The sequence below is a fragment of the Oryzias latipes genome, chromosome 19 (genome assembly GCF_002234675.1).
Source record: "Oryzias latipes chromosome 19, ASM223467v1".
Classification (NCBI taxonomy): Eukaryota; Metazoa; Chordata; class Actinopteri; order Beloniformes; family Adrianichthyidae; genus Oryzias; species Oryzias latipes.
Genome location: NC_019877.2, coordinates 9465481 through 9488571, shown reverse-complemented (window position 1 = coordinate 9488571; position 23091 = coordinate 9465481). Strand labels below are relative to the sequence as shown.

Below are 23091 nucleotides of genomic sequence, written 5' to 3'. Positions count from 1 at the left end.
GGGCTCTGTACTAAAGCTACATACCGTACACGGAGGAGGAAAAAACTGCAAGTGCCACTAAAGTGTTCAAATATTTAATGAATGTAGCAGGTTTACATTGAAGACATTACATTCATTGACAACTTCCTTGACTTTAAAGTGATCATGATGCTTTTTTTTTAGCACAAAGTCAGCTAAGTCTGTCAGGCACTTGAGCTGTGATAAATACAGTGAATACATTTACAGTCCAATGCGCGGTGGCGGCCGGCGTCAGAGCAGCGGTTGATCCGACTCCGCGGTGTGGATCTTCTGCAGCTCACAAAGTGCTGCTCTCCAGCTTCAAATCCACCTTCATTTTCTGTTTCTCCATTACTGCTTCCAACTCTGTTGCCCTTCTTGCATCCTACCCAAAAAAAAAAAGCAGAAAGAAAAAACATGTTATTAAAATGCATTTTCATAGAGGGAATTCAGTGCTAAACACAAGTGGTTACATACACACAAAAATCAGATTTTGGTGGTTATCACATGACATCAATAACATAATGGGATAAAAATCGTCAGTTATGATCCATTATCACATTATGTGATTATATTTTTCAATATTCATGTATGGAAAGTGAAAAACAACTAAAATGTAGAATTTGCTGACCATATATTCCCCCAAATGGTGAAGAGGAAATTTCAAAATAAAATGTTGAATTCCTAAAGTGCATGTAGACTCAACAAATCTGATTGCCACAGTTATCTGATTACCTCTTATCGCTTTTTATAAACAGGCTCAGTGTAATGAGTTCGTGGACGTGTGACAAGTTTTTCTGACATAAGAAGTCAGATTTTTCTTCCCTTTTTGGAAATAAACTCCTTAATTTACCTCTAGCAGCGCTTTTTGCACAGTGAGCTGGCTGTAGACTCTGGTGCCCTCCTCTGGAATCACCTCTCGCAGCTCGTCTTTGGTGAGGGAGAACAGCTGAGCTCCTGTCAGCACACCCAGACATTTCACCGTTCTGGGGGAAAAAAATGACCAAAATGACGCTGAGTGCCAAGCTTCATAGAAAAAATTGACCGTCATGTAGCTGTGCTCCAAAAGGGAAGGACTCACGGCTCACTGAAGCCCTTCCCTCTTAGCCACTCGGTCACTTCCTCTGGAGGGGAGTGATAATCCAGAGGAACGCTGGTCTCCGAGGAACGAGGGATGACCAGAGGTTTGTTCAGGTTGGCTTTCCCGTTGGTCAGCCTCTGCAGCAGCTCATCGTTCACCAACATAACTGAAGAAAAAGATTGAAACGTTGGCCTGTCAAATTTTATACTTGAAAAGAAAATGGAGACAAACATAGTTCTGTTATTTTTAGGTTAAGATTTTTACTTTTTGTATATTTAAATGTACAGTTTTGTACCTTTGTCTGTTTCATCTGCTACTTGCACTGCTTGGTTGTAGGAAGGTAAGGTGTGAGGGCGCTGAGGGGAGGAGGAGGCCGTCCTGGGCAGGGCAGGAGGGCTGGGTTGGACTCCAAGGAGAGTTTTGGGTGGAGCATTTGCAGGAGGGGGAGTTGGAGCCTGCAGAGAAAAAAAAACAACATTGGGAATTCCTCCGAAATGCACAGGTGGAAGCACACCTGAGAGGCGCAAGTGATTTCTTACAGGGGGTGGTCCGTTGGTGGGGTGTTCTATGTGAGTCACTGGTTCTAGGATGTTAAAGGGCACAAAGCCGATCTGGTTGAATCGATTGCGACACTTCCACCAGCGTTTGGAGGATTCGATCACCTGTAGGACAGAAGAGCCGCAGGGAGTCGCATTTCATAAACTGAATTTGATTAACATTTCTAACAATAAAAAAAAAAAAAAAACTTCAATTTTTACCTCAAGAGTTTCTCCTTGTTGCACTGAAAGCTCACTATTATTCCTGGCTATGAAGTCATAACTGCAGCTGTAGAGTCTCTCTGCATCTGGAGGAAGTGCAACCCTTGGGGTAAAAAGAAACAAAAAAATATATATGTAGTCATGCAATCCTTGTACGCAAGATTGAAAACCCTTATTAAGCATAACCTACATGTCTTCATAGTTGTTTCTGTCTGAAAGACGCTTGGACTGAGGCGGCTGTTGCTACAAAGGACGTAAACAGGACAATGTTAATGATCAGTGTGTGGAAAAAAGCATAAAAGGCTGCAGGTGGTCACATGAAGCCCCACAGCACAAAAGAAACATCCTATTTTAAGACAAACTTCATTTATTCTATAAATAAATGAATTAATGAAACGTATTGAAGTTGGTGACTACAGATGAGCAGCTGCAATATCTGGACCTCAGGAGAGGAAACTGAAACTATTTCTCCCCTTAAGTTTAGTTCAATTCAATTAAAAGCCGATTCACAACTAATGTTGTCTCAGTACTCCACACTAAACGCAAGACATAGCAAATCCAGCAAAAAGACCTGAATATTTTTATTGCACTGAAGTTGCCAGTTTAATCAAATTAAAGCCAGACCCTGCTGTGTTTACAGACTGAAACAAAAAAGGAGCAAAGCCGGATTTGAGGGAAAGAGGAAACTGAACCCTATAACAGTTTTTGATGTTTTTGCTAAAATATTAAAGGCAAAAAGGTGCATAAAAATAACCCAGGTCAGCGAAGAACTGCATAATAATATCAAAGTCAAAGTCAGTTCTTTAAGGTTCAGAAGTTTAGAATCAAAGTTTGAATTTTGAGGTTAAATTTTTAATTTAGAAATTACAGTTTTGAATTTTAAGGTTAAAATTTTATTTTTATTTATTTTAAAATTTGAAACAAAAATAAGAGCGTTAAAGGAGAAAGTCGGCAAACTGAGACTAAAAGCCAAAAATTTTGACTAAAAATAACTTAGAATTTTGAGATTTTACTTTACTTTGGAATTATGGTAAGAAGACAAAATACATTGGAAATTTCATCAAGAAAGCCACAACAAACACAAATGTGTAAATAAAGTTAAGATTTTCCAAAAAAATTATATTACATTGTACCATCCTTTATTTATTTGTGATTTTTTTATTTTACATTTTTGACAGTTAAATAAATCCCTGATGTTCCCTTTGTGCCAGAAATAGACAGACAGTGGACACAAAAACATATTTTTGGTACAAACGGAACGTCAGATATTAAAAGGCTTTTTACACTATACTACTCCTTTTGTCTCTCCTCAGTAATGTTTTCAGTCACTCTGAGCACAAAGACATTCAGTATAACCAGCTAGTTCCAAATCCCAAACAAGTATTCCATACCTCTTGTTTTACGAGGAGAGCCTCATGCTTGTGTTGTGACTCAACCGGATCCTCCCAAACCTGCCCGTCCGCCCTCGCAGCTTCGGGCTTCCACCCATCCAAGAACACAGGAGTGTATGGAGCAACAGGTCCTCGGAGCTTAGATCTTAGAAGGACAGGACAATTCACAGCTTTGCTCCTTAATGTTACTTGAATATTTGTCTGATGGCTGAGGTTAGGTTACCTTGTTCCACAACAAATTCAGTTTCCATCTTGTCTTTGACGTTGATAATATAATTACTTTAATGTTCCTTATTTAGTCTATAATTCTTTTCAAGCTGCAAATAACCAATGTGTCCCAGTGGTACACGCTAGAATGTAGAATTTGGCCATATTTTACAGCTATTGTGTTAAAAAGTGAAAAAATAGTTTTTTTAAATATTCCATAAAGTTAAAAAAAATTAATTAAACTTAGCAGTTATTAAGTGATATGGATATATACTAGTAATTGTGGAGAATTTGTGTGTTTCTATATTTTATTACTGACCGGGGGTGTGTCCAGTTGGGGCCCAAAGACGTCCACAGTTGCTTCTCCTCTTCGTTCAGGGTTTCTTGCAGCAGGGAAATGGCGGAGTTAGTCATGGCAGGGCTGGACACTGCAGCTCCCATGGCTGGTCCCCCTGTTGTTTTCACCATCTGCAACACACCCAGATCCCATAGCATCACTGATAATGCCCTCAGGTGTTTAAACATGGCATGCAATGATAGAGCCAGCAAATGGAAGTAGACATTGTTACTCATTCTTTTGGTAAAACACACACATTCAAAGACACACATGCAATCCAAATAGCTGCTACCACACAAAGCAACATTCAGAGATCTCAATAAGTGACGCACGTGAGTTCTGACAATGCAAACAAAACGCTTGTGTTAAACCTGATTCATTTACGCGAAGCATCAACTGACACTCCATATCTTCTAAGGAAGTAGCACTGATATTTTGTTAAATACTTTTGTGGCATTATAGCAAAACACTACAAGTGCATTATTCTATTAGTTCTTTAAATCCCACCATGCCTTATTTGTAGACTTTGGAACAGGGTGGAACAGGGGGGCCTGACCAGTTGTAAAGACACAGCCCAGATCTAAACTCATTGTTTGAAAAGTCTACTGAGAGAACAGCCTGATCAAACACATTCCTCCTGATCGAGGTCAAACCTGTGTAAACACGGAATTCTAACCACACCGCAGAGCTACAAAAAGGACTCTCCATTACATAATATGTGTTTACCTGTTAGATCAATAGTTGGTAGAACAGCGGTTTAAATCACTGGGCACACAGCAAATGCATGTGTAAACATAAAACTATTCTACACACCTTTTAGTTTTCTTCTAAAGGCGTATCCTTTTTGACCTACACTGATGTAAAATGATCTCTGGGAAAGTTTCCATGCAGTCAATTTCCAATCTTTGACTGAGAATCAGCTGACAGCTGCACGAGAAAAACCTGCAATTTTTCCAGCCTTTATTTTTAGGTTAAACAACGTGGATTGTGAAACTTTGGTGCAGCAGATCCTTAACTAGAGAGGCAACATCACCACCCTGAATGACACTTTCCAAAGCCAGAGGCTTTACAACAAAAGGGAGATAAAAAGAACATTTTCAATGTAAGCAAATAAGATCAAAAGTTTTAAAAAAAAAACGACAGCATAATTAAATTAGTTAGATCAAATTTTGGATTGTACGCTTTTTAAAAACTTGTGCTTTTACTTTGTTTCATTAATTCATTTATCTTTTTCCGTCTCATGGGTTGACAGGAGTCATTTTTTTCTTCTGGAGATACATTTTGATCATTTATTGCCCTTTTGTAGTGATTCTTTTCTGTAATTTCCCTGCCATGAATCTTCATATCACTTTTTCCTCCTCTACACCCATCTGTCTCCCACTCATATATAGAGCGCTATATATTTCGGTGACACCAGCAGCTCCCCCTGCCTGCCTCTCTGAACCCGAAGGCTAGTGTACCTGGATGTTTCCATAGTCTAGATCTATGGAAAACAAGTTTATTTTAAGATGCTCATCAAATCCCGTAGAAGCTTTTTATACACACTGACAACACCTCGTGTCCACAGCAGGTGCTGAGGTGGAATTTATCACGCTGACTCACCATATCTAGAGGTTTGAACACATGATGCACAAGCTCCTCTGATGAAGGACTGACGATGGTTGATTTTAGACGGGCCTGATGAGCACAGATAGGGATTTATTATTAACTCAGAAAAACTATCAAAAAGATCCGTATATTCAGAAAATAATACACACCAGGAGGCTGAAGCAATATTTGAATTTCTGAAAGATTTCGACAAATTCCTCCGCCTGTGGGGGTTGGGCCTTTGCAGCAAGCATTTCATCTGTTGACAGACAAATACGTTGTCATTAGTTAACACAACAGTGCCGCATGATCTTAAAAGCCTGTTTTCATTGCTTCTCACCTTCAGCGCTTTGCTTTTTACTTTTCTTTTTCTTCTTGGTTTTCCTCTGTGATAGCACCAGCGCAGCATCCGCAGTCTGCTGCAACTTGCCCATGAAACTCTCGATGTCATCAAAACAGTGATTGAGGATGCCCTGAGGAAAGGCACAACCATTTTTTGTTGTTTGGCAGTTTAGATTGGAAATATAGGCACAGGTGACCTTATCGACTCAAAGGTGATGAAACGCCGTACCACTTCTCTCTCCGCTCGCAGGAAAGAAATATCAGGGCCGCCGTTTACACCATTTGCTGCTGAGTAAGAAGGCGGACAGTTCAGTTGCGGCCATTTTCAGTTCCTCCCCACTTTTCCCCCATATTTACATTTAAATACCACACCCTTCCAGAATCTTAAAGCTATTTCTGTGCCACTGTGAGGTTTTTCATTTTTTTACAATCATTTAGCACTAAATTGCATATTTTCCATCTGTCTAAGGCTGATTTGTCAGGTTTTCTCACCTCTGAGTCCAGGATATGGTGGGGGGTTGACTGGTGGGGGATTTGGAGCATGGGCGATAGGGTGGCTCGGTATTTCACGGGGTTCCAACATCTCTCCGTCTCTTGGAGAAGCCCTTAAAGAGGGGAAAAGAATTTCTCTTGGAATCTTGGATTACAAGTTAGCTTTTCGTTGAAAAACGCCTTTTTTGCGACATCCCATCGCCACCCTTCACAGATTGGCTTAAGTGATAAGAGACACAAATGTATAAAGCATTTGGAACAGTTTGAGAAGATCTTCTATTTGTTTTGCTGCTCAAACAATTACCTCCCTTTGTCCGTGATGGGACTCAATGAAATTCAACCCCTGTGACCTTAATCCATGGACAGAAGAGCAAACAGCCCAATTGTGCTAGATCATATCTGTATCATTGAATGCAAACATTTATGACTTTAAAACTGTTTTAAATACATTATTATATCATTGACATTATTGTAAGTAAAAAATGTCTAACTTTTCAGGCTCAAGGGCAAAAATTTCAAGGTGCTAACTAAAAGACTTTCAGAAGATTTTTTCGTTTAAAAGTCCACCAGCTGCCTTTCTTACCTGACAATTCGGGCCTTGGACTCGGAGTTTCCTTGAAAGACCAAAAAATTCAATATATATAATCCACTGAGGCTCTAAAACTGGACTCTGCGCCTGTCCTCCCTCCTCTGCTGTCTCTGCTTTCTGTCACTGTGGCCTTGCTGTCTTCCCGTGTCACGCCTTCTTAAGCTATGTGGAAACCAGCAAAACAAGTTTCTGTCCCTGTCAGCTGTTTACACTGTCATTGTGAGTTTCTCCCTCCCTTACCTTCGACAGGTGGACGGGTGTCACAAGTCTGCTTTGACTCATAGAACTTTGGGTGAGATGGCAGAGGCAGTGTTGATGACTGACCAGCTAAAACCTGAATCTGGTTTCGCAGAGTATTACACAGCCACACCAACACATATGAAATAAAAATCTGGACACTAGAAGGCCTTAGGAGACGTGTCAAACTCAAGGCCTGTGGGCCAAATGTGGCCCGCCATGTCATTTTATGTGGCCCGCCAGAGCATGAAAGTTTTTAATTTCTTAAAATAAAAATAAAAGCTGGTGTGTCTTTATTCATATCTAGGGGGAATCGGACTTGAAATATCGGATTGGGCAATTATACATTAGGATTTAAACACTGTCCATATAATCTAACCTGTCAGAATCAAATACTAAAGTAACAAGCAAACATATGTTTTCTATGCAACTGTAATTGTCACTTTAAAAAGTTAGGATAAATAAATAATGAGTTATTTAACATTAAGGAGTACAGTAGTTCAATTATTTTCATTACATTTGGTTACATGTATAAGTTATATCTGGCCCTTTGAGGACAACCACTTTGCTGATGTGGTCCTCAGTGAAACTGAGTTTGACACCCCTGCCTTAGGATACTGTCAAAATATTACAAGTGAGATTAAAAATGTAATTTCAGTACCTCAAAGGGTAAGGAGGGCTCTTGCCTCTAGTGGAAGAGGATGAAACTCCATGCGTGATGTCCTCACAGATTTGCTCTGCCTGTGAAAGAAAGTGGCGTCACCTGACAAACCCGAAGTAATGAAACTACCAAAACATCTGTGTCACTTATTCATTCAGGAAACACTAAAGACAGATACTCACCCTCACAGTTTCACAGCTGAAGAAAAGGATGTCAGGCTTAGTCTGTTCGGTTACTTGGCACACCAATAAAAGCATCGAGGGGAAGCGTTTCTCACTGGTAATGGAGTCACAGCGGTAGATGTTTTTGAGAGCATAACTCTCCACCTCCTCCTTCGTAAAAATTTGACAATATAATGAAAAGTATATTAGTTATTTCTAAGTTTAGACTGCATTTAAATATAGCATAATCAGGTACATAAAGAAAAAGGTACATAAATTAAATAATGGGCATAATGTTTCCTTCAAATTTTGCATTAATTTGTCACACATTTGAATAAAATATGCCTTTATGGAAAGATAAGCATGACAATAGGCAAGCAGCCTACACCCATATGAAACAGACCAAGTAGAATACATTCTGTCTTTTAGAGAGATGGGCTTAAAGAGGCAAAAACAGATGTTTAAGCAGAGCAACCGACTTTGATTTCCATGAAACATTAACATCCAGAAAAACTCCACCTATGCCACAAAACGATCACATATCCGCTCTTACCTGGGTTGTTATGTCTCGAAGATGAACACCCTCTCCATCAATATCTAAAAACATTTTTTGACTCCAAAGTTTGTTACTCTCAGCCAAAAAAGAGAGACGAGTCTGCGCCTCCTCCACACTCTGTACATCCCCATCCTGGAGTGAAAATGTCAGAAGATGCTGGAAATAAAAAGGACAACATGGCAACAATAAGAAAAATGACCCCTTTTATAATGGATTTAACAAAAATGAAAAATTAAAACTTTGTTTTGCTGGAAAGGGGTTAAAGTGTTTGTGTGTCAGACACAACTCACGTTAACAAGATGTCGTTTGAAGCTCATTGTTATTTAGTCGCTGTGTCAGCTCTGCTGTTGGTACAAAAAATTTGTTTAGTGGGAATTCAACAGGAAACAGTTGATTTATGAAGTACTGATGAGTTAAACAGAAGTTTAACCTTCTTTTCTGTGAGTCAACATTCTAAAAATGTGCCAATTGTGTTTTCTTTTTTTTATTCTGCCTTAACCTATCTTGTCTGCGCCTTTGTAACATGAGTTCATGCAGTGAGTTAGAGAGCTGCCTAACCAGTCTGGCTGCAGCACAATCTCACTATTCAATCTCACTGTTCCTCACTGACCATCAATGAAGGACTCACTGGAGTCACAGAAAGCAAATATTAGGAGTCACTTCCGAGGGCTTTCAGCTAATGCATCAAACTGTGTTGTAAAACTAACATTTGTTGATCAAATTAGGGCACATCACACTTTAAAATAAAGAACTTTTAAAAGAGAAATATGAAAATATGACAAAAAATATAAGGTCCCACACGTTAGTTATTATTTTGAAAAAGCATAAATACACATTAGACTGCATTTATTACTAAAGTGATGAAAGTAATATATTTTCAATCATCCACTTCTCTGGTTTTTCAATTAGTGAAAACAAACAACAACAAATAAAGACTCTTAAACTCTAACATGCAAAAAAAAGGTAGATCATTGGAAATGGATGCTGTTCAAAGACAATTAAGTTCTGTATCTAGTATTTGGGATTAAGAGGTATTTTACTGGTAAAGCTTTCATATTATAAATCAATTAAGATCCACAGAGAAAAGCAAAACATGAATGGTTGAAGAACGTACCAAAGCTGACGGGATCCAACAGCTTAGGTGATGATGATGTGTCTTCGTTCGTCTCCGCAGGTATTTTCACTTTGCTCTCGGGAGTTATGTCAAAGCAAAAGGAGTGTCACCTTATGAGTCCCGCCCAGCATCAACAGCACCTTAGAGATGAAAAATGTGCTCTTTTAGTCACCGCTTCAGGATTACATATACCATAATGAATGACAACTACGGGCAGATTATAATATATATATGTGTGGGTGTGTGTTTGGTCGCACTCCTTCAGCTATACACCTCAACTTTTCTGTTTAGTTTTTGTGTGTTTATAGAAAACTCTTCACTAGTTTGACATGATCTATAAAGTCTTGTACCGAGAACAAAGACAAAGCATAAACTCACGCGTGTGTAGGTTTAGTCCTCTCTTACGTTTTGTCCTCAACGCACCTCAGAGGTGTTCAAGCCCAACTTTTCAGCCAATCAGAAGTGGCAGTGGGCGGGGCCAGGTCACACTGACAATCGCAGTTGACTTTGCTGCAAAGGGTACTGAGAATACTTGTGTTAAATTCGTGTCAGATTTTTGATAACAACAGGTAAGCGGGTCGGACTTTCGTAGTGAAATATATATTAGATATGAATATGCGTTATTCATAATGTGGTCTGTCTGTTTGGGGTGATGACAACGATGCTTTTACCTACAGGACAGGCATACGTGGCAAAGAGAGCTTGTTTGTGTTTATAAAATGTGCTCACCCCACCAGTCTGACGGAAGGTGTGTGTGTTTTTATTTAGAAATCCATTTTAAATAGTTAAAAACTTTGTCTTTTTCATATATGGCTCTCGATGTTTTGTTTCGGTGTTGTTTTTAAATTATTCTTTAAATTTAAGCCCGTAAAAGTAAGAAAACAAGTTACACATCTTGGGAGAAAAGTTTGTTTAAGTCCTACAAACAAAAACGGAATGTTCTTAATTACGCAGTTATTGCTTTTAAGAGAAAGTGAATGTTTGCCTGCGGTTAATGATGTGAGGAAACTTAGCCTTAAAGTGTGTGTTAATGGCTTAGGAGACTATGATTTGATAGCCACTGGAATTTGTATTTTTAATAATAAATTATTGGTAAGAAATTTCATCAATGTCTAAATGGATTTGATATCATGTGGAGATATTTTCTGTTGTGTCTTTAAGTTAACGGACGTATTCCTTCCTCTGTTAGGATCGGCACTCGCAATTTCGTGCGGTCCCTAAACGCAGCATTGTAGGCGCGGTTATTGCATCACACGGAAGACTACAACATCGGCTTCAGGAAAGCCTTGAGCATCTAAAATACGCGGGTAAATGGGTTATAGCATGTTCTCGTGCGATTAAAACAACAACTTTTATAATTGTAGTGTAATGGTTTGTGTCTGATGTTTACCTATAAAAACTTGAACAAATAGGGATTTCGAGCGCGTGGTACGGTCCTTGTGGCAGTTGTAGTCGCACGTGCTCGTTATCTGAGTAAAGTAGCACGATGAAAGATTGTCGTCGATAGTTTCGCCTAAGGTCAGTTTTATTGTCATTAAAATGACACTTGTCGCTGCAGACTTGGTTTTTGTTTGTTTATTTATTTTCTGGCTCCCTTGTTTGTTGGAATGAGAAAGAATGTTACAACGTGGTTACTGGTAACGCACTCTGTCTGTTGCCTTGTCGCTTACAGCTATCATCATATTTATGCTAGTTACTAATGATCTACCAGTTATGTGAAGTATTTCCAGTGAGACTGTTTAATCTGGGATTATCCTAAACCCAAGGCAGAGTGAGAATACTTAAGTAATTCACCATCTGTTTGGTGGAAAAGCCGTTCTTGCTTCAGTTCAAAACAAGAAGCAAAAGAGCATTTCATTACTTTTGCAAAACTACATCAAACCTCCTTAGGTCTCCACAAACAAAACCATCAGGGTAGGAAAAGTATAGTTAGCTGATTTTTTTTTCTTTTTTTCTCACCTTGTTTTAGGTTTATTTTTACTTTAGATTCACATAATACAACAAATAAAATAAAAATTAGGACTTAAAAACTAAGTGCACTTTTACAAAAGACTTTCTAATCTTAGTTTAAAAATGTTTTTCCTTGAATTTAATCCTTTTTTTTAGACTATTAGCTATTTGAAACGTTTTGTATCTTTTCCCATCAGTTTTGTATTGCTTAATCTAAATTGTAAAAGCTGTTAAAGGAATATTGTTTTTAAGACTTTTTGGTTAAGATGGGTGGTTAACTATTAGATTTCGACTGCTCTATTACTGTTTTTTAATTGTGTTTTTTGTTTTATCTGTGTTATTTTACTATGTTATTCTTTTTTATATTTTACCATTTTGCTTTTTAATTAATTTATTCATTTAACATTTTAGCTATTTCATTGTTTTGAGTGCTGATGTCCAGTGCCTTTTTTAACTTTGGTCATTTTTAGGCACCATATAAATAAAAGTGATTCCTTTTTTCTTTTTTTTTCTCCTCCTGTGTGTGTCTAAACTGTAAATAAAGACAAAGAAACTAATTGATAATTAAAAATAATTACAACACCACTTAATTTTTCACTATAAAAGCTGCAGTGATGCACCTCTATGCAACACAATGATCAAATTTCCGCGATGCTGACAAAGTGTCAGATTTATTTTTGGTCATTAAATGGTCTTTTCTTCTGTGTTTTAGATGGAGAAACAGCCGTTGCCAGCTGATGATGACAAAACAGAAACGTTAGAGTCGGAGGTTGATGCCCTCACCGGTGAGGAGAGGCCGCAGTGCTCGTCGGAGCCTGCAGCGCGAGCAGGATGGAACAGCAAAATAGAGTATTTTTTGGCTCAGGTGGGATTCAGCGTCGGCCTCGGCAACGTTTGGAGGTTTCCGTATCTGTGTCATCAGAATGGAGGAGGTAAGAGCTGGAAGACAGGGAATTTAGTTTACAACAATCTTTGTATGTGTTACGCACAAGGGGTTAAGGTGGCGATTGAGTTCAGCGGGAAAAATGGAATTTCTTTATCACAGATGTTTATTTATTTTATTTGAGAAGAGATTCACAGATGGTTAACTCAAAAGAACAGCAAACAATCTGAAATTATTTAATATTTAGAGCTCTGTCATACAAACACCTGTTTCAACGTTAGACATTTTTAGAGTATCAGTGCATCCCCTTTTTTTCCCCATTCTGTCTAAGGTGCTTTTCTCCTGCTGTACGTTCTCCTGCTGCTGGTCTTGGGAATTCCTCTCTTCTTCCTGGAGCTGGCGGCCGGTCAGGCCATTCGGCAAGGCAGCATCGGAGTGTGGAAGTACATCTCTCCCAAGCTTGCAGGAATCGGTTACTCCAGCTGTGTGGTAATATAGAAATAATTTGCTTAATATGTTTCATCTCACCTAGAACTAGAATGAGAACTTTTCCACAGTTCTGAATTGATCATCTCTTTAGTTGAACGTTTAGGTCCATCGGATAACCCTGTTCTTACATTTCCTCAGGTTTGTTTTTTCGTGGCTCTTTACTATAATGTGATCCTCGCCTGGAGTCTCTTCTACCTTGGGAACTCCTTCCAGTACCCGTTACCATGGGAACAGTGTCCAAAACAGGGGAACATAACAGGTACACACAAAACTGCTGTGATGATGCAGCACTTTTACAATAATCCTGTCAATGTTGTTTAATTTGTTTCAGTGTTCCATATTTTAGTAGTATTGCTTTTTCTGAAACTCTAGTTTTAACAAAAAATGTTTATTTTTTATACAGTACACTTTTGAAGAACTGCCTTAAAAAAATCTGAAACAGGAACTAGATTAAGTGGAACTAACATACATGTTAGTCTAAATGCTATAATCTGACAAACTCACAGAATTATTTTTGTTGCCACTGACTTGAGCTTCCTAAAACACATCAGGAGGCACAGCTGCAGAACAGACCTACATGTGGTTTTGTATATTTGGACCAAATGGACAGTTTATCTCTGCTTTTTAAAATGAATTTTAGAGCAAGAGCTTTGCGCTCTGCTGACACAGCCATCTGGGAGTCATTATAGTTATTATAGTTTGTGTTTTGTAGTCGAGGCACATTTCTCAAAGGGAAATAATCGCATTTAGACAAGATGTTGAAAGAGAAATGTAATTTCCAGCTTCGACCATTAAAAATCCTACAGCACACACTTTGTGGGCGTGATGTTGCTGCATCTCTCCATCTTCTATAGGTGTTGCAGTCAATCCAGAACCCCCTAGTCCAGGGGTGGGCAATTATTTTGACTCGCGGGCCACATAGGGTTCCAAAAATTGGATAGAAGGGCCGGAGCAGGAGCAGATGCGTGGAGTGAGAAAGAAATAACATGCAATCTGGATGAAAACATTTGGATTGAAATGTTTTTAGGTTAAAACTTTTGTTCTCAATTTAGAGCCAATTGCACCAATGGCTTGATGTACCTAGAGCAGGTCCCCAAACTTTTTCTTGTGAGGGCCACAATAACTCTTTTTCTTTAAACTTCTTTTATCTTTCTGTTATTGTAAAACCCTATAATAAAGTTTTATTAATTCGTGATCCTTTTAATAAAATAAATGACACTATTTATGAAATTTTAAAAAATGACCAAATAACTGTGATTTTCAAAGACAAAAAGTCAGGAAAAAATATACTGATACATTAAAAAGAAAAACTAATAAACAGTCGATCCTCTCCAATCATTTTCCCGCTGAGACTTTGAGGGCTGCAGCTCCTCACATACCTTACAGCTTATGCTAAAACCGAGCAGCTGTGTCCTGCACGTCTGTTTCTCATCCAGTAATAATGAAAAAAAGCAAATTTCTATTTCTTCTGCTGCAGCTATGCATATATCTGTGTTCCCTTTTCACCAGTACAGAGTTCCCTCATTTATTGCAGGAGTTACATTCTAAAAATAACCGTGATCGGTGAAATCCACGGAGAAAGATTACAGACGTTTATGGCAGTAAAACTCCTCACTGCCCACTTTATGCACTTTTCTCAGACAGACATGAATATTTTCACCCTTTTCTCTTGTTTAGATTCTCAAACCTTCATAGAAATCAGGTCCACGATCTTAGAATGAAAACAAAGATCTGCTCGATTACAGATTTCTGTAGATCTAAAGAGCTCCACGTTTCTGTACAGGACACAGGGCACGGAGGAGATTGATTGACAAGGTCTCCGGCCAAACAGGACACAGAACAGGGTGCGCTGTTTAAAAAAAGCAGCATGATTGCTCTAAAAGAATGAGCTAAACTGGGAAAGATGAACTGCGATGTAGAAAAGGGAAAACTGTCTTTTGTTCTATTTGACAGGGATTTTAGAGGGTTTACAGTTGGAGCACAGACTGCAGAAGGGTGGAATAAAATGTCATGCAGGTTCAATGCAGGTTGTGATCGTGTTGCCAGATAAATATAAAAAACATGGGTCTCTGATATTGTTCAGTGGGCCGGACCAAACATGGATCTAGCCAGTTTTCCCACCCCTGCACTAGTCTCTGTTTATCATCTAGACTGAAACTCATGATTTAGGAGTTTGTACTGACAGTTTCATCCCTGAGTTCTTATCTATTAAAACATGGGATATGCAAGACATGTTTAGATTTTTTAATGAAAAATATTTATCTCTGTGTTAAAATGCACAACTTTTATAAAAAAGCACTTTTTCATACCAGTGAAAGAATGTGAAAGGAGCTCCCCCACGTCGTATTTCTGGTTCCGGAAAGCTTTGGACACCACCGACTCAATCGATGAGGTGGGTTCCTTCAACACCAACATGATCTGCTGTCTGCTGGCGGCCTGGACCATCGTGTGCTTGGGGATGTTCAAAGGCATCAAATCCTCCGTCAAGGTATTCCTCCAACACGTTTCCAGCAGATGACATCACATCTCTCCTTTCCAATCTTTTGCTTTTTTAGCGTAATTGAGTCAGGAATTGGTTGAATGTAACTGCTTTAAAGCGAACTCTTGCTGGACCCACTCCGATGAAAATTGTTAGTGTTTTTAACATATTCTCGTGGCATTCATCTTGAAATTGCATTTCTGAGTATTTCTTTATTCAGATTATTGTGAATCAGGAGGAGACGAAAAATGCTGTTGGCAAAAACGTTTAAGAGTGATATACAAGTTACTACGATGAGCCACAAGCTCCCTGCACCGGTAATGTTAGGTTGAGGTTGTGAGGGTTGTAAGCTAGTGGGAGAACACATAAACAGATTGGAGATGGGAAGGCGGCAGGCTTACTCCGTTCCTACAATCCCACGTACAACTCAGTGGGGAATTTCTGATAAACTCCTGCCGCTCCGCAGAAACTATGTCCTTGAAAACGACAGTCTTTTTCTTCTTCTTTTTTTCTTTCTAAAAATGGCATAATTCTAATTAAAAGACCACTGGGAACATTTTTAAAATAGATTAAAAGGTGATTGGAGTGGATCCTTGAACATTAGCCAGACCTTTGCTCGGTCATCTGCAGGAATGCAGTAGCTAGCTAATGTTGAGGGAAAACATTAGAAATAGCTTGAAAAGAAAAATGTATATATAAACTCTAACTTGCTTAGAAACTTTACCTCCTGTTGTGGTTCTTGCAGATTTAATGTGGTCAAATCTCTATCACATGCTTGGCTAGGATTGGAGTTACTGTACATAACAGAATCAGTGGAATGTGTGGCTCAAGTGTTGACCTACATTAACCCAGAATCATCTTTTGTTTTTACTTAAATCCTGATCATTTTCATGAACATGCGCCCCAGTTCTGTTTTTTCTAGAACAGTAGAGCAGTAAACATAAAACCAAAAATTGAAAGATGAAGGTGTGGGGAAAAAAAACAACCATGGATATAGTAAAAAACAGGGTCATGATGACGAGAGCTGTTGTACAAGCACCCGGCTTGGAACCTCTTTCCATGTTAAAAAAAAAAAAAAGCATTGACAATTATTCGTTTTAAAAAAACTGTTGGCTATTTGCTAATATGGACGATACAAAGGGGAACTGGAAAACCTATAGCTTAAAATAAAAGTCCAAATATTTCTCAAAATGGTTTAGCGCCATTGAGGCCACACTGTGACCGCTTTGTGTTATTCATTTATTTTGTTTCCTCTCCCTACACACACATATAAAGACGCACGTGCGCACACAAAGACACGCACACACACAGCTCTTTATTACTTTTAGCTAGATTTTGATAAACAGACCGGAAGCTGAAGTCTATTAAAATGTTAATTTTTCTGTAATAAATGGACAAACTAAAGACTCTATGTTAAAAACATAAAGTCACAGGGAATGGAAGTTTGACATAGTGGCATAAAAGCTGCTTTATTTCCTTTTCTAGAGGATTAAACAGACTGCAAAGACTTGTTTGTTGGTCAGCTTACTTTCGACACATGAACCATAAATCCTTTGTCTTATGTAGCATTACCCTCTGGGCTTTAGTGAGATGCTAGTTTGACAGTTGTGTTGTAAAGTGACTGCAAGAGACCAGAAGTTCTCCCACCAGCAGAAAAAAACACAAGTGAGAATACTTTAAAAAAGAGAGAGAGATTCATAGAAATACTCATTTTCATTCTCCTCATTTCCTAGGTGATGTACTTCTCCTCCATCTTTCCCTACGTGGTGCTTATTTGTTTTCTTGTGAGAGGATTGATGCTGGAAGGAGCCATGGACGGGATCATTTACATGTTTTACCCTAAGGTACACATTTATACAAGTGTGTATGCATGGATGTTGTTTTGCTTGACTCATCTTTTCTTCCTGCTGTGCCCCTCCAGCTGGAAATCTGGGCAGACCTGCAGGTTTGGCTGCAGGCAGCCACTCAAGTTTTCTTTGCCTTGGGTCTCGGGTTTGGCTCCATCATTGCCTACTCCTCTTACAACCCTAAAAACAACAACTGTCACCGAGATGCCTTCACTGTCTCTTTTATCAACTTCCTCACGTCCGTGCTGGCCTCTCTGGTGGTGTTTGCTGTTCTCGGCTTCCATGCTAAAGTCAAAGTCGATGCTTGTATTGCCGGGTATGTTCAACAAGAAGAAGGCATTGGAGCAAATGTGATGTGAGATGACATTCACTGACGTGTGATTATCTAATTTTTTTTTTTTAACTTTTAGTAACTTGAAGCAACTATCAGAGCTTTATCAACATGGTTTCATCGACCAAACTCAGATGCCCACCTTCAACTCCTCTGATTCCAGCCCTGTGGCTCCAGAGGTCTACAGCAGTTGGTTCAAAGAGTATGGAAGTAAAGTCTCTGCTTATTTAACAGACTGTGATCTTGAGAAAGAGATGCAAAAAGTAAGATGAGACTTACAGATGCTTTTCAGTTTGTTTTGATGGTTTGTTATTTCTTATTTGACATTTGTGTTGGTCTTTAGGGCGTCAAAGGAACAGGTCTGGCTTTTATTGCCTTCACAGAGGCAATGTCCCGCCTGCCTGGCAGCCCATTCTGGTCTGCACTCTTCTTTCTCATGTTGCTCAATTTGGGCCTCAGCACCATGTTTGGCACCATGGAGGGCATCCTTGCTCCACTCACTGATCGCTTCAAAACCCTGGCAAAAAACAAGACCAAACTTACCAGTAAGTACCTGTTTATTTATTTATTTTTTATTCAACTATTCTATTGACATTACTATTTTACTGCATCATGCTTGTATGACTAGCAGAAAGGCCTGTTAGTTAAAACATGCTGTACCTGCAGGGTTGTGTACATCCCTCACAAAGGGTTTTGTTTCACACTGATGCGTGCCTTGCTCTAGTTTTTAGCTGCATCATTGGCTTTGTCATCGGCTTGCTCTTCACCCAGCGCTGTGGGAACTACTTTGTTACCATGTTTGACGATTACTCCGCCACCCTGCCCCTCATTATTGTGGTGGTCTTTGAGTGCTTCAGTGTGTCTTGGCTTTATGGTGCCGATAGGTGAGGAAGAATTTCATTTAGCTTCCTTGAGGATGTCTGAAAGTCCAACGTTTGAGTCAGCGCTGTTTGTTTTTCCTTTCCCAGATTCCTTGATGACATCGAGGTGATGTTAGGCTGGCGCCCCCCAATCATTTACAAATATCTGTGGAAATATATTTGCTTGTTGGCCATGGTTGGACTGCTGGCAGTCACCACTATCCGCACCTTCATCAAACGGCCAACTTACACGGCGTGGAACCAGGAAACGGTAAGAACGTTTTAGCTCAAACTGCAAAAACTCAGACTTTTATGTTTCAGCAAAGTCTTCAAGCAGACTTGTTTAAACCCCAAGAGCTGCAGAGTAAAGCTCATGCATATTTATATTACATTAAACTGTCGCTCTCCTTTCATACTCTTTGCCACATGAGAGAAAAAAACACAGTCGATGCTTTTGGTTGTTTAATTCTTCGAGTGATTAAATAAAATTCAAATGTTCAGGCCTCAAACAGTGATCTGCCGTACCCCGACTGGGCTCTGGCTGTGCTGGCACTGCTGATCCTATTCGCCATGATGCCCGTCCCTGTGGGGTTGATCCACTCCTTCCTGCAGGATCGGAAAAAGCCATCCAGAGACACAGAGGCTGGTCAGTACAGCATCGTTAACACAGATGAAACTCCCATGACTGAGCTGGACTTCAGAAATGGCGTTGCTACCTCAATGTCCTAACAATTGGAAAAGACGAGACCCACAGTGTGCCCTGAAGTGGACAATAAAAAAAAACTATTTTATTTGACTGTGCAACACCAATATTTAATATATTACCCTGTGTATTATTAGTACTGAACTGAATCTTTATGTAAAAGTGAAAAGGGATTTCCTTTTTTTTCTTTAAGTTTCAGCAAAAATCCTCTAAAAAAATCACTTGAAAATGGGGCATAAATGACATATTCATGTTTAAAAACAAGTGAAATTCACAAAAGTTGCTATTTTTCTATGTAAAAATGTCTTCCAACTGACCAAATATTGAATATTTGTTACGTTAGCTTGAAATGGGCAAAATGTTTAATATTAACTGTTTTTTTAAAGTGATCCAATGTTGCTGTTTTTTAACATTTGGTTCATTCTATGAATGATCAATACACTTTGTATTTGTCTACTGTTCTCCACTGATTTAAAGGATTTAAAGACTTTTTTTCATAAACTGGAAATGCAGTTTGTCCAAATCCAGGGGATTAAATTAGAGACTGATGGATGACTGATGTAAAAAAAAAACAACAGACAGGCATGTCTAAACTGGAATTAACACTTTAGTACAGTTTTAGTCATCCACACTCATTGTTCTATCAGTGTGTTTGACTCACTATTCTTTAAAACAACTTCTCACTGCCAAATTTTCACCTAGTAATTGTTTCAAACACTATTCAACTGTGTTCACAGCCTAAAAACCAGGCCTAAAAGTTTGGTTTCAGCTTTAGTTAAGAACAAATGCAGGTAATCCTCGTGATGTGTTGACTTCGTTCACCTAAACACCTGTCAGAACTTCAGCAGATCTTTGTCAAAAGAAATTTATAAGTTCAGACTGATGAGCCTTACCACTGTGATGCCTTCATGCTCTGTTTCCTGCTCTGTATTTCTGACAACACTGTTTCATCTTAGACATCATCATAGTGTGGATGTTATTTATTACAGCATTCAGCATTTTAAGGGCTTAGAAAGGAATAGGAACAAATTAGAGGAATTTGTAAACTTGTAATGCTGGAAAATAAAAATAGGACTTTAGCACATGTTTGACGATTATTTTTCTTTAAAATGGCTACTTTGTCAATGGGGAGGAGCCATTTCTCCATAGAAAAGATTCAGTGTAAAAAGATGTTCTAGAAGAAGCAATGTTTCTGAGTTTCCATGTGCAGCAAAAGTCTGTTTTATTTTTATTTTCTGAAGCTGTGGCTGTTCCTGCATAAAATGTTATTCCTAAGGCTCCAAACATCTCCAAACACAGGAGCTGAACCCTAACATTTCCACGTACAAAGATATAAATGAGCTTTGTGTTATGTCAGCTCCAGCTACAGTGCAGTGTTTCCCCGCTGATTCGCGTTTAAACATTCGCGGTTTTGCGTATTTGCAGATTTTTTTCCAGTCACGTGACTTCTCCGGTTTATCACAAAAACTCAGACAACTCAAGACGCTTGTAGGAGACTGAGGAGGTGCTGGGGGGAGGAGGGGAGTGGAGATGAAGACCATGCCAGGCTGTCGGCTTCCTTGCCAATATTTTCTCCGGTTCCCTGAATTCAGCGGACTCAGAAGCAGCCAGAAAATATACTGATATGCTGAGGAAGATAATCACTGAGAATAACTATCATCCAGAGCAGGTGTTAATATGAATGAAAGTGTCTCACTTAACTGATGAAGGGGCTTCGAAGCACAGGCTCCTGGTTTTAAGGCACAGAGTGACACTCATAATGTGCGTTATAAAGTACGCTACGGTATAAACGAATAAAAAAAAACGTTCTGTTGAGCAATGTTCAAATGTTCTTTAATACATGTTTTACAAATCATCAGACATGTTTCAGGAGGGTTTATGATGAGTAAGGATCGGTGACGGACATTCTTCAGCCGCAGTGGTGGGTGGGTGGGGGTTCTCCGTATCTGTGGATTCTGCACATTCGCCCGTGTCTCTAGTCCCTAACCCCCGCAAATACAGGGGGAATACTGTACTACCATTTAGTGTTGAATGAGGTAATTACAGATCATTGTAAACAACAGTCAGTCAAGTAACCAGGAGGTATATATGTAAAGATGAAATTTTATTTTTTTGTAAATATGTATGTAGTGTGTGTAAGAAGTACTTTTATACACATAGTAAACACTTTGTATATCTGTCACTTTGAACCACAAACCTGCTTTTTATTGTTCTGTAGAAAATTAGGAGGGTGTGTTAAGTTCCTTCAGATATCAGGACAGTATCTGGCCTCTTTCAGGGTTTTCCTGTTTATATGGCAGCATTGTTACACCTGAATGAGCCATGTGATTTAATCCACAGTGTTTGTTTTCCTCTGTGTCTGAGCCAAAAACATGAGTAAAAGGTAAGTTTTGGCTCTATTTTGCCGTCTGGTAGACTTCCCTCTGCTAAAGTTAGAAGCAGAATATTTTATTAAAAAAAATTCTTTTGATTATTGTTATGCATTTAAACATTGAACTGTGACAATAGTTTGCATGAAGTAAAAAAAAAACATTTTGGTTTAAAAAAAGTAAACTGCACCTTTAGTCTGTTTTTACATTTGAATAAAAGTTGGTCATCATCAACGGAAAAGCGATGAAGGTTTAAATAAAGCACTTCTTATCAACATTGCAGCCAAGAAAGTACATCTGAAAATAGCCAAGTTGTGCTATTGTAGAAATGTTTCTATATTTCCATAAAAAAGGTTATTCCAGATGTTTTTTTCTTTCATTTTCTTAATATCGAGTGGTTTTATGATCAGATCAACATGAATGTTCCTGTGATCCACGTGCCTTCAACTAAAAGTAACAAAGGTGTTTAAACCATTTTTACAGTTTTCCATAGTATGTTTTTGTTAAACTATAGTGTATACGTTGTATGGTTGGATTTTAAAGACGAATTGATGTATCATTTCTGTTTTTGTTCTTAATAAAAGAAAACTTTGAACACATTTTGTTTGTCGCTTTCTTGTAACTAAGGATGAAGTTTTATTAAGTGTCTGCACATATTTTCTATACATCACATGTCCACTTTTGTTCAAATTTGTGATCTCTGGCGCATTAGGTGGTTGTATCACTTTCCTGTTGGTCCAGATATGCTGAAAGGTTTTGGAACATTTTTGTTCTCGTGTTTCTGACAATAACATGCCTCCATCACCTGCTGTGTGTGCTGCTTATCTGGGCTGTAATCTGCCTGGGAAAACTGAAGCAGATGGGAACCTGGGCCAAGGTAAATGTAAGGAGAGGCAAAATAAAGGAAAGGTTTGTTTTTCCCACAAGCTGTGCAGACCCTATCAACATGTCAGCGTTTGAAAGCAGATTTTACTTTCTAATGTTGTGTCTATAAAAGTCTGGCTGCTTTTTTTTAAATTTTTTTTGCAGATCGAGTGCAGGTGGCTTGAAACATGATCGTCTGTGCTGCTGACCTTTTGAAGCTATTTTGCTTTTCTCAGCAGTCTTTTGCACTGCTTTTTTCTGTTAGTTCCTAGAACTGTTGTAGAAGTCTCTCTTCAGAACTGGAAATATGGTAAACCGAAAAGTATCACCTTATTTTAAGGAACAAAGAAAAAAAACAAAAAAATGTTCTTGCTCATATACATTGCAGGTTGGAGAGAACAGGAACGTACAACCTGATGATTTTTAAGGTTTATTTTTCTGTTTGTACATCTAAATAATTTTAATCAAGCACAATTAATTTAAAATATATCTTGAATACTTTTAAAATGATCCAATAAGGATTTTATTGAATATGGAAAAACCCACATTTCAAAGTTCTCCCTCTTGCAAAAGAATAAATAGGATGTGGTAAGTCATAAGTTCTCAGAAAGCTGAGTTTGTTTTTGCATCCATCCATGTTTAGTATCAGCTGATTCCCTTTTGGGGTCACGGGGGCTGCAGAAGCAGACCCAGCAACCATCCGGTGAAGGCTGGGTTCACCCTGGACATCCGAACCAGTCTATTGCAGGGCCACACACTCACACCTCTCAATCAATTTAAAGATATACCAGTTAAACTTTGAAGCT

At 38.7% G+C, this 23091-nt stretch overlaps 2 protein-coding genes across 8 annotated transcripts; one reads left to right on the top strand and one right to left on the bottom strand.

Moving 5' to 3' along the window:
• Positions 1–58: 58 nt before the first annotated feature.
• LOC101168497 (epidermal growth factor receptor kinase substrate 8-like protein 1) lies at positions 59–9886 on the bottom strand. Of its 5 annotated transcripts, none has more exons than XM_023949487.1 (19): positions 9511–9886; positions 8687–8737; positions 8394–8552; positions 7862–8011; positions 7680–7759; positions 6193–6305; positions 5930–5988; positions 5699–5831; positions 5529–5617; positions 5374–5448; positions 3754–3902; positions 3228–3372; positions 2027–2079; positions 1837–1939; positions 1618–1740; positions 1374–1533; positions 1079–1244; positions 851–983; positions 59–382 (listed from the first exon to the last, which is right to left on the bottom strand). In XM_023949487.1, exons 2-19 carry the CDS (start codon positions 8711–8713, stop codon positions 296–298), a joined length of 2004 nt encoding a protein of 667 aa, XP_023805255.1. In that variant the 5' UTR covers positions 8714–8737; positions 9511–9886; the 3' UTR covers positions 59–295. The 5 variants fall into 5 exon arrangements, with proteins under 5 accessions (XP_023805255.1, XP_023805254.1, XP_023805257.1 ...); XM_023949486.1 differs by having other exon boundaries at positions 8687–8740; positions 9511–9669; XM_023949489.1 differs by having other exon boundaries at positions 5930–5985; positions 8687–8740; positions 9511–9650.
• Positions 9887–9986: 100 nt separating this feature from the next.
• On the top strand, positions 9987–22020 carry LOC101168248 (sodium-dependent neutral amino acid transporter B(0)AT2). Of its 3 annotated transcripts, none has more exons than XM_011488177.2 (12): positions 9987–10079; positions 12173–12392; positions 12675–12832; positions 12971–13091; positions 15145–15320; positions 17045–17155; positions 17233–17474; positions 17569–17752; positions 17833–18034; positions 18214–18373; positions 18458–18620; positions 18851–22020. In XM_011488177.2, the coding sequence occupies exons 2-12, from the start codon at positions 12173–12175 to the stop codon at positions 19076–19078; spliced, it is 1965 nt and encodes a 654-aa protein (XP_011486479.1). In that variant the 5' UTR covers positions 9987–10079; the 3' UTR covers positions 19079–22020. The 3 variants fall into 3 exon arrangements, with proteins under 3 accessions (XP_011486479.1, XP_004080586.1, XP_011486478.1); XM_004080538.3 differs by lacking the exon at positions 9987–10079 and adding an exon at positions 10711–10817; XM_011488176.3 differs by lacking the exon at positions 9987–10079 and adding an exon at positions 10844–11028.
• The last annotated feature ends 1071 nt before the right edge of the window (positions 22021–23091 follow it).